This window comes from Lactuca sativa, chromosome 4 (genome assembly GCF_002870075.4).
Source record: "Lactuca sativa cultivar Salinas chromosome 4, Lsat_Salinas_v11, whole genome shotgun sequence".
Taxonomy (NCBI): domain Eukaryota; kingdom Viridiplantae; phylum Streptophyta; class Magnoliopsida; order Asterales; family Asteraceae; genus Lactuca; species Lactuca sativa.
In genome coordinates this window covers 245459029-245469824 of record NC_056626.2, presented here as the reverse complement: position 1 = coordinate 245469824, position 10796 = coordinate 245459029, and the positions used below count along the sequence as shown (strand labels likewise).

General features: G+C 34.9%; 1 protein-coding gene across 4 annotated transcripts; it reads right to left on the bottom strand.

The window, feature by feature from the left end:
* Positions 1-2965: 2965 nt before the first annotated feature.
* On the bottom strand, positions 2966-6908 carry LOC111884906 (protein WEAK CHLOROPLAST MOVEMENT UNDER BLUE LIGHT 1). 4 transcript variants are annotated; one of them, XM_052770560.1, is made up of 4 exons: positions 6641-6907; positions 6443-6552; positions 5251-5746; positions 2966-4897 (listed from the first exon to the last, which is right to left on the bottom strand). In XM_052770560.1, the coding sequence occupies exons 3-4, from the start codon at positions 5728-5730 to the stop codon at positions 3152-3154; spliced, it is 2226 nt and encodes a 741-aa protein (XP_052626520.1). In that variant the 5' UTR covers positions 5731-5746; positions 6443-6552; positions 6641-6907; the 3' UTR covers positions 2966-3151. The 4 variants fall into 4 exon arrangements, with proteins under 4 accessions (XP_052626520.1, XP_052626519.1, XP_052626518.1 ...); XM_052770559.1 differs by having other exon boundaries at positions 6443-6567; positions 6655-6907; XM_052770558.1 differs by having other exon boundaries at positions 6655-6907.
* Between the last annotated feature and the right edge of the window lie 3888 nt (positions 6909-10796).

Sequence of the window (10796 nt, the reverse complement as noted above, 5' to 3'; positions counted from 1 at the left end):
GTCCTTTTAGTGTTTCAAATATTTATCATCAGTGATCGCCATTCATTCGGTTTAAAAACTGGAGATAGGTTAATATCCGTTTGTCTGTTACAAAAACATTATATATAATTTGTTTTGTTATAACAGGTTCAAAATTCATTGTGAATATTTTTGATCGCTCAAAAGGTCAATAATTGAAATTGTTTTCGAATTATTAAACATTAAAAAGCTTATTATCTATATTTTTTTGAAAATATTATTAATCAAATAATGAGTTTTTATCGACAATCCAAACAACACCTAGAATGAATGTGCATAGTTTTCTCAATGTACATAACCCTTTTCTGTATAAAACATCATTCTAACATCTAATTAAATTTACCTGGTTTTCAACAAATTAAGTGGGTGTTTGGCAAATGAGCTTATTACCTTATTATCGGTTCTATACCGCTATAAGGTATAATTTTTTTTTTTGGATAAAAACAACTTATAGTGGTGATAAATCACTAATAAATCATTTTTTCATAAGTTAACTCCCTCTAACTTATTAGCTTATAAACTAATATGCTAATAAGTTATAATCTAATAAACCATAAGTTTTTTTTTTTGTCAAATACCCCCTAAATAAAGCTAATGTGATAAAATGGCAACCAAGGATATTCAATTTGCTATTTAGATCACTTACCTTTTAGTTATATTCCGTACATCACTAAACTATTTTTTTAGTTCTCATTGTACTATTGAAATAGATTTCAGCATGTATAGAATCCTCCATGACAACCATTGTGGGTTTAAATAATTACAAACTTTGTTCAGTTAGATCTAACTAACATTAACATTGCATCCATTATGACATCCGATATGACAAAATTACTAATTAAAATGCATGTTAATGGTGTAACAAGAACACTGAAAAAAAGTTTAATGACCAATTGAATACAATTAAATGATAGGTGACCTAAAAAATATGAACGGGTCGAACCATAATCCACATACATCTCCTTAATGAGAATAGGATGATGATCTTCTCACTACTTGTCGTGTTCCATCCCAGAGTGCCACTAACTTCAATGGTTTTTCTAGTCTTTCAAGAACATAAAATCAACATTTTTCGATCATCATGAGGCAAAGATATTCAACCCTTTTGAACATCGATGAAGGTTGCTTATGTTGTGAAATTGCTGGTTGTAGTAAAGGACATGCCATTGCATATATTGTGTACTTATTTGTTTCAACCATCATCTCTGTCAAGTTTTCAATTCTTTTCAAACTATTTAATCTTGCATCTCTATATGCATCGATGAATATAATTATGAAGATTTGCTTCAAGGTTATGTTTTAAGAACTCATTAGAATAAAATATAACACTTTTGAGTAATTCACACATTTTAAATACTTGAAAAGACTTACTTAAACACAAAGAAGCTATAGAAGCAAGTCTATGACCAAATACACACATCAAAAATTTATAGTGCTAGTTAATTTGTGAGTTAAATTGAACAACTTGCACATAGGCTAGCTTGTGGAGTGCGATTGCTCGTTGGTAATGTCTCCCTTTCACCCACAATTTCAATTTTGGAAATGTTTATGTGGGCTGATTCCATGCATTTTTAAAGGACCGAATAAGAAGTTATGAAATCATTTATCATGACAACTTGGTGGGTTTTAAGTTATTTGGATCGAATAACTTAAAAATGAAACTATTTTTGACGCTATTGAAATTCTGGTTTGGATGGTTTGTTAGTAGGAACACAAACTTACAGTCAACTAAGTGAGTTGGTTACAAAATTCAGTTTTAGCCCTTCATGTGTAATTGCTTCACTTTTATAGCATTTTGGTAGTGTTTTTATAAAATTCAACGCTAAAAGAAAAAGAAGAAAATTAACTCATCTTTTTTGTCATTTAATCACAAACAGAATGTGATGCAGAGTATATCACAAGCTTAACAGAGTCCTTTATGTATAAATAAGAGAAAGACAAAAAATAAAAAACAAAAAACAAAATAAAAAACACACAACTTCAAACAAACATGACTTCTAATCCGCTAAATTTTTTGAAATCTACCTTTTATTAACAAAAAGCTCACACCACAAAGCTCCTCAAAAAGCCTACTCTTATTTTTGTCAAGAGATGCCAACGTGGGGACGTGGCAACGTATTTTACATTCGAATAAAAAATATCAAAAACAATTAATAATTATATTTCATTGTCAAACTATAATAACCAACCTCAATTGAAATTTTGAAAAGTATACAATATTTTTTTCATTGTCTTTTTATATTTCAAATATTTTGAATTATTCCCATATCAATCCAACCACGTTAAAACCTAATTATTCAGAAGACTATTTTACTTAATATCATAAAACGCTATTAAAATGGTAATATTCGATCTTATGTTTATTTTTTAAGATATTCTTAGTAACATGTAATATAGTCAAAATTTCACAGATGGTCCTTAAGCTTTTTGTTTGTCTTTAAAATAGTTCTTATGAAGTACTTTTTGCATGGATGGTTTCTACGGAGCAAACATTGCACACAAATATTCCTTATGACTAACTTTGTTAACAAATTTTGTTATGTGTTTGTGAAATGACGAAAATACCTTTTGTTTTTAATTTTTTAATTCCTTATATAAAAAACAAAATATACTCAAGAAAATATACATACATTCAAGAGCACACACCAACTGTCACCGCCTACTATTTGTGTGTAAAGTTTGCTCTTTAGTCTCTATCTATGAAAAATAATAATAATAATAATAAAAGGTTTCATAATGACTATTTTAAAGACAAGCGAAAAAAAATTAAATACGATCCGTGAAATTTTGTCTATAACATGATCTTTTGATAACGATGGTTAAAACTTGTTTGTTTTAAAATTGCAAATTGCAATGCCATATTAGCATTTGATACGTTTCACGTTATATATTTATTTAAATTGATAGTTTTGTTAGCTACTTTTATAGAAGTGAACACTGACCAATATAGAAGTGAACAATACACAACTCAAACCCCAATCTTATTATGTCCCTCCCTCATCACCCTTTCATACAAATGAATCACAATCATAATAAAAAAAAAAAAAAAAAAAACACAATTACAATCACTCAAAACCAACATTATATGTTTACATGTATACAATCAACGCCTTAAACACCACCCACTTAGCTCTTAACCTCTCTTATTCCTTCTCAACAACATAAATATCCTTGGAAAAAACGACCTCTTCTTCTTCTTCATCAAACCCCTCACCTCCGGTGATGATTCCGTCGTATTCCCGCCGCTTTCCGGCAATACCGTCTTCATTCCGGCTGCCACATTCCGGGGTGGCAAAGGGCTCCCGGGTCCCACACTTTTCACCTCTTCAAAACTCCCTCTCGCTCCCGCTCCCGATTTCCGCCTTTCCTCGTGTTCCGACCTCCACTTTCTCAATTCCTGTTCCGCCCCCAACTTCCCTTCTTTTGCCTTTTCCGCTTTCCGTAATGATGCCTCGAGAGCTCCCTTTCTTTCCGCCAATTCCAACTTCACTTCCTCAAGTTTCCTCAAACTTTCTGATTCCGACTCTTTCGCGATTCCAATCCGGGAGATCGCTTCCGCAACCCTTGCGTTCGCCTCTTCCTCCGCTTCATGTGCTTTCTTACTCAACTCGTAATACTCCTCCAACGAAACCGTAACTCCGGAATCCGTGATTCCAGCCCCGGAATCACTCCCTTTTAGCGCAGCAATCGCTGCCAACGCCAACCTCTCGGAAGCTTTCGCCGCCTCGATCTCTTTACGGGCGGCAACTAACCGGCTCGCCATCGTCCGTTCTCCGGCCTTCACTTGCTCCACCGTTTCCTTCACTTTCTTCAACTCCTCCCGAGCTTCCGCCGCCAGTGATTTCGCTAAATCCGCCTCTTCCGCCGCCACTTGGAGTTGTTTCGGAAGCTCCACCATCTTCTCCCGAGCCTCCTTCTCTTTCGCCTGAACCCGAGCAATTTCCAATTTCGTCCGGTTTAATTCCGATTCAAGAGACGAAACCACCACCGCCGCCATCCCTTCCCGCTGCTTCACCGCGGTAAGTGCCGCCCGTTCTCTCTCGAGCTCCGATTTAAGCGACCCCGCCGCCGTTTTCAAAAACGCGATTTCTTCTTTTGCTTTCGAAATCTTCTCCTTCGCCGCTTCCAAATCCTTCTTCGCCAATTCCATTCCAACCCCGGAATCATTACTCCCATTACTCTCCAATTTCGATTCCATATAAACCGCCAATTCCGTTTTCAATCCATCTAATTTCAATTTCAAATCTTTATTCGAACCGATTTGTTCGTTGACTTTTCTAATTTCATCTTCCGCCTTTTTCAATTCCCGTTCCCAATTCAACGAATCTTGTTCTTTCGCCATCACAGCTCCAATCCGGTGTTCTTCGGCTTCCAAATGGGCGGCATGAGTCGATTCCAGAGTTTCTTTCGCCATCATGAGTTCAATGGTCAAATTCTCAACCTTCTTCTCGACTTCCTTGGCGGCAGCCGCCGCCGCCCGGGCTCGTTTTCCGGCGACATCCTTTTCCGCCACCAGTAAATCGTAGTCTTTACGGAGGGAATCGAGGTCGTTTTTTACGGTTTCGAGGTCGGAAACCGCCGCTGCGTGGCGGGCTTGGGCGACTTGGAGCTGTGCCTTGGCAGCAACACTGGAATCATCGGTGATTCCTTGTTCCATTTCTTGGACTCTTAGTTTTACTAATTCGGAATCTTGTTTGGCTTGATGTTCTTCAGTTTGGGCTCTTTCTAGGTTTAGTTTTAGCTCTTCTATGAGTCTTTTTGTGGTGTTTAGCTCTTTTAAGGTTTGTAGTTTAGCTTCTTCTGCTGATTCGGATTTTTTTTTGAATAATGGGATTTCTTCGTTTGCTTTCTCGAGTTCTTGTTCGATATACTTGCGTTTCTACAAGAAATAGCATCATATTATAACATTACACTTTAAACTTTTTTCTTATTAAAGGACTAAACTTGGAAAATCTACCCATTTATGAGAGTGAAAATTTGCTATAATTAAATAGATTTTTCAAAATACAATTTTCTATTAGGAAGAGTGAAAGTAGAATGCTATAATAACAAACAACAAATCAATGGAACTACATTGCCATTTCTTGCATTCAACTCATTTTTAAGGCAAAGTGATTTGATTGGCTAGTGGCAATTTTAAAGACGTTGGATGTATACAAGTCAAAAGTCATTGACCAAAGAGAATATCTTTTTAAAACATGAAAAAAAGATGTTGAAGAAGATAATAAATACCTCAACAGTCTGAACTTTATGGGCTTTCCAGTCAACAATGCCACCAAATTTGGAAACAGCTTCTTTAACAGATTCAAAAGGTGCAGCTGTGTCAATATCACCTACTTTTGGGCCCATGTTCTTGACTTCTTTAACAATATTATCATTGGACACAACTAAAGGATCTCCATTTTCTCCTTTTGCAAGTAATACAGATGATTCTGGATTATTTGGTTTTTCTGCAGATGTTTCTGATGGAACTGCTGCTTCTTGAGCAAGAGATTCGCCCATGGGACTATCTTTTTCTGTTGGGAAATCATCAGGTTTTGATTCTGTAGGGGTAGAAAGATTATCAATGGAGGTTTCTTGTTCAGTTTCAGGTTCATCAGATGTATTCTTTAAGGGTATTGAGGCATCTGAAACGGGTTTATCATTTGGTAAATTTGTACTACTTTCACCATTTGTAGTTGAACCCTCTTCAACAGCTTTTATATCATCCATTCCAGAAAAGTCAGATCTGAAATTTCAATAATCAGGTAATATAGCTTCTATCAATGTCTGGGGTAGCATTGTAAAATGACAAATGAAACCATGTTGGTGAATAACAACAAAAAGAATATATGATACAATTCAAGGTAAGAGATCAAAAAGGGCATCAAAAAATTGTAGTGATGACAATGGACATGTAGGTACTATTAGTAATTTGCATGGGAAATCTTGAATGAAATTCTTTTTGCAACCTTCATGAGGTGGAGCCAGATGAAGTACATCAAGAAGATTCAACTACTTCATTTACTTTCACATTACCTTCCAAAGTACAAAACCTTTCTCAATCATCAATCTTCCTACTCCACCTTTTTTTTGTTAAAATTAGCAATATAGTAGGAATATCATATAAGGAAAAAGTTAATCGGCCAACAGTAAAATCCAGTGAGCATCTGAATATCCTTGCATCGAGGCCTATTTGTAAAGGGGACAAGGGTTTAGCGATTTGAATACTGTTTAAACGCGAAGGCGATTGGCAAACTGGATTATTGGAATGACTCGAATGTTCATAATTTATAAGCAATCATCTCTATAATTAACTCCGAACATAATACATCGAGCTAAGAAACTAATTCAGAACTTAAAAAGGCAACAATCAAACAACGAATAATTCCAAATCTAATAGTTTCAAATCAAAGAGATAGAGAAAGATGTGTAGACGGCATACCAGTAAACCCTCGGAGTCAAATCCAGGGGCTTAATATAAACTTATATCCTGATATTAGCCCCAATAACTCGATTGACTCCAATAAATCAACGATTATAGCGTCAAACTCACTGTAAAGAGAAAACCTAAATCAACATGATGATTAATTACTGTAAAAGAGATTGAACAAAAAGTAAAAGTGAATTTGAAGGAACATACACGGTGGAGCCTACCTCACAACGGATTTTCTTTTTGTTTTAATTAATCAGCCTCTTTTGCTTCAATCAGTAGCTCCTCCGTATGACGATTGATGAAGCTTCTAAGAATTCAAAATTCAATGGATAATCGAATACAAGATTACGAGTGTCTGCAGATGTGTATGCGTTGATGAAGGCGACATACATAATCCGAGAGGCATGAGAGCTGTCTTTTTTAATTTTGTAATGGATATTTAGTTAAAAGAAAAAAGAAGTCGTATTATAAATTTTGGATGGTGGAGAGCAATCAGCTGCTTTTTCTTCATATTATGTGGAAAAGTCGCCGCCACACACCTAATTCCCACGCGGACACTCTGACTCCGAGTCTGACTTGCTGTTATTTTTGGACTTTTCGTAGGTTTGTGTATCTCGTTTTATTCGATCAAATCTGAAAAATGAGGTGAGTATGTATTTTATAAAAGTTTTTTTCATAAAATTTAACATTTTAACCATGAAAATCAAAGTTTTGTAGAATCACTATGGGATCCGCAGAGAACCCATTTACCCTCTGCGGAAATAGGAATATCATTGAGGAATTAAGTGATAGGGTTAATATTGTAAATTCACTAAAAAAATAACCCGTTCCTTACTTCTTTCGCTGTGGAAACATAAACCGGGTTTCATTAGGGGGAGGTTGCTGCGGAAGACGAAAACGAAATTGGGAAGACGAGATTGTTGCATCGCCGGACCAATGATCGAACAAAAGAGAAACGGTGAGACGATCCCGGAAAGTGCAAAAATTACACAATGATGTCTTATCCGGTGGGTATGGAATTCATGTAAGTGTTATCCTCGTTTTGAAATTCTATGAAATCATAATTAGCATTAGTAACGTCAATTTTTTATTTTAAAAATGTGTTATTGAATCAATATTATCTTGAGAATTATATTATGTAGGGTGTATGGTATTTTAATAGATCAGAAAAAGTTTGAAAATCGCGACTCTGCCATTGTTACCCGAAGAACAATTCCTCAAAGGTGTGGTCTTGAAGAACAGATCCACAAAGGCCTCTGCGGATTTTTAATTTTTTTTTTACGATTTTGAATTTGTTGTAAATGTGATTGGGATTGTGTTAATAAACAATGTTGTAGGTGTGATTGGGATTGGGTAAATGTGATTATGATTTTTTATAACTATTTAAAATAACAATTTACTTTAATAAATTTAGGTTAATTAGCTTAGTTTAGGTTAAAATTTATAACTATTTAAAATAACAATGTACTTTGCTAATTGATGAAATTTATGTTTTAAACCGTGTAACAAAAATTGTCCCTCTTGCATAGTACATTGCTATATTGTTTAAAGGAATTTATCTTATATAGGTTAGGTTAGGTTTATATTTGTAATTTCTAGCATTCTTGTTGGTTTTAGGTTTAAATTTATGTTATATAGCTTAGTGTAGGTTAAAAGTTATAACTATTTAAAATAACAATATGCTTTGATAAATTTATGTTATATAAATTAGCTTAGTTTAACATTTATAACTATTTAAAATAACAATGTACTTTGAAAAATAATGAAATTTATGTCTTAAATTGTGTTACACAAATTGTCCCTCTTGCATAGTACATTGCTATATCGTTTAAAGGAATTTGTAGTATTGATGTAATAATTTGGAAGAAGGGCATTTAAGTTTTTATTTTTTTAACTGTTGCCATATATGTGTTATCTTTTGTGGCATAGTATGCGTGGATGGCCTGTATAATTAACTTTTAGAGGAGTGGTGGGGACTGTCTCGAGGAAGTTCATTCAAAGACTAAATACTAGACAACTTGAATTATTTAGAGAGACACCGTTTGGAACATTCATTGGTATGCCCACCCCGAATGGCGACCCGATGTTATGTCATTTGATGATGTTGCATGAGGTTCGCGATGTGGTGGTAGACTGGTAGCCAGGGTTGGGAGGTTTCGGTTTGAGTTATAGGGCAGGGTCGTCGATTATGGTGAAACTGAATTTTGTTTGATTAACAGTTTGAGATTTGGCCCTTATGTTGATGTAATCAATACAAAACGCAACACAAAATCTTTATTACGGAATCAGTTGTTCCCAAATATAAGATATGAAGATTTACGGCTGAAAGATATAAAAGACTATATAAAAGGGCCAACATTCTTGACTTGTAGCGATGATGAGGTGGTAATGCTTATACAAATATTGTTTTTGTTGAAAGGTCTCATAGGACGGGATATAGATACGTGCATTTCGCCGGTAGTTTATGAGCTCGCCGATAATGTATATAATTGGAACAGGTACTAAATTTAGTATTTATTTATAACTACAAAATGATTTGTATTAATTATAATGAGTACGACAGGTTAGCCTGGGGTACATTTTGGTGGCGCTATAGTGAAACACAATTATGCCTCGTGTTTAAAAAATCCACAAATATTTACGAGATCAGGAGAATGTGGCTAGCCAGAAGATGTCGACGTATATGGTGACCGGTTTTCACCTTCCGTTTAAGGTTTGTGTTAGGTGTAATTACTATTATACATTACCGATTAAAGTGTATATAATTATCGACAAATCATTATTGATTAAAGTTATATTAGGTATGGATTTTGGAGACATTTCCAGAAGCTTTGAGGTATGCACATCACACCGCAAATGAGTTTCCAAGAATGAGGGCATGGAGAATAAAAACACAACTAACTATCGAGCAATGTTTACATATATTAGACATGTCGAAGCCTGTATTTTTTCAACTATATTTTTACAACAATAGCCATGATATGAATCGGGGTAGACTCTCCGAAGTACATAATCTATTGACTCAGACATATGACTTACGAAACCAACTTGTGTATTGTCATATAAACATTCTTTCAGCCTCCTCATGAACTACACCCATGACTCGTCATAGTTTATGGTTCCCAAAGCAAATTTTATGAGAAGGGGTTCATGATTTCCATCTAAAGAAATTGCAATGTACATGAATGTTATGTACGTCCCAATTAAGGGTGCATTACCATAGAATATGATTGGTATCATAGGTGCTAGAAACGTACGAACATGCAAGTAAAGATAAAAATATTATGCATATAACAACTTCAAATAACTAAAAATTACTATAAAGGGTTACATACCACACATGCCAAAGGCACAAAACAAAATTGCAAATGATCTGTCGAATCTTTCTTAATGCATGTGAAGGTATTATGATTGGTTCTTTGCATATTATGAAAGAATATCGGTAGGTTGGAAAAACTTTTTTTTAAAAACCTCATTTAATGAACTCATTTTAACAACTTTCGACAACTTGTAAAGATTAAAATATTTCTCCAATTTAAATGGAATCCATTTCCATTATTCTGCATTACTATTACGGAATCCGCAGAGGTGTTTGGGAATCCACAGAACTATTTGGGAATCTGCATACCTATTTGTCAGCCCGCATAACTATATGGAAATCCGCAGAACTGTTGGGAAATCCACATAACTTTTTGAGAATCTGCAAAGCTGTTTGTCAGTCTGCAGAACTGGATGGCAATTCGTAGAACTGTTGGGAAATCTACAGTACAGTTTGGGAATCTGCAGAGCTGTTTGTCAGTCCGCAGAACTGTATGGGAATCCGCAAAACTATTTGGGAATCCGGAGAGCTGTTGGTCAGTCCTTTTTTCTTATTTAACTACAACTTAAATATTTAATAAACTCGCACCGGTATTCAAAAATTTAGAAATGGACTCCAATGAACCAACGTCTACCAATGCAGCAACGCCATCCAATACTGCATTTCCATGGATGACAAGAGATGTGATGGCCGTAATACGATGTTGGTTGAACGTTTTCGAGGGTGTAACAACAATGGTAACCCCTGATTACCTTGGAGGTGATGAATGGACCCGCATAACACGTATGTTCAACCTCTCATTAGGACCAGGACAGCACCGAGTACAAACAAATATTGTTTGTAAGTGGATGGAGTTAAAGGAAAAAAATCACATGGTTCAATCGATAATATCATCATGTTAAAAATAGTAATTATTATTATGCAGACGATAAAGATCTCTTACAAATTGTTAAAGATCATTACATTTTTGAGCATGAGGGAACTAACTTCGAGTATGTAATATCCCAAAATTCAATGCCAAAAATTTCATTTTTAAATAAGTTA

Excerpts from the sequence above, each read along its gene's own strand:
- LOC111884906 (XM_052770561.1), bottom strand. The coding sequence starts at position 5,730 with ATGGATGATATAAAAGCTGTTGAAGAGGGTTCAACTACAAATGGTGAA. Across the intron at positions 4,898-5,250 it reads ATAAAGTTCAGACTGTTGAG|AAACGCAAGTATATCGAACA; the intron begins GTATTTATTATC and ends TATTTCTTGTAG.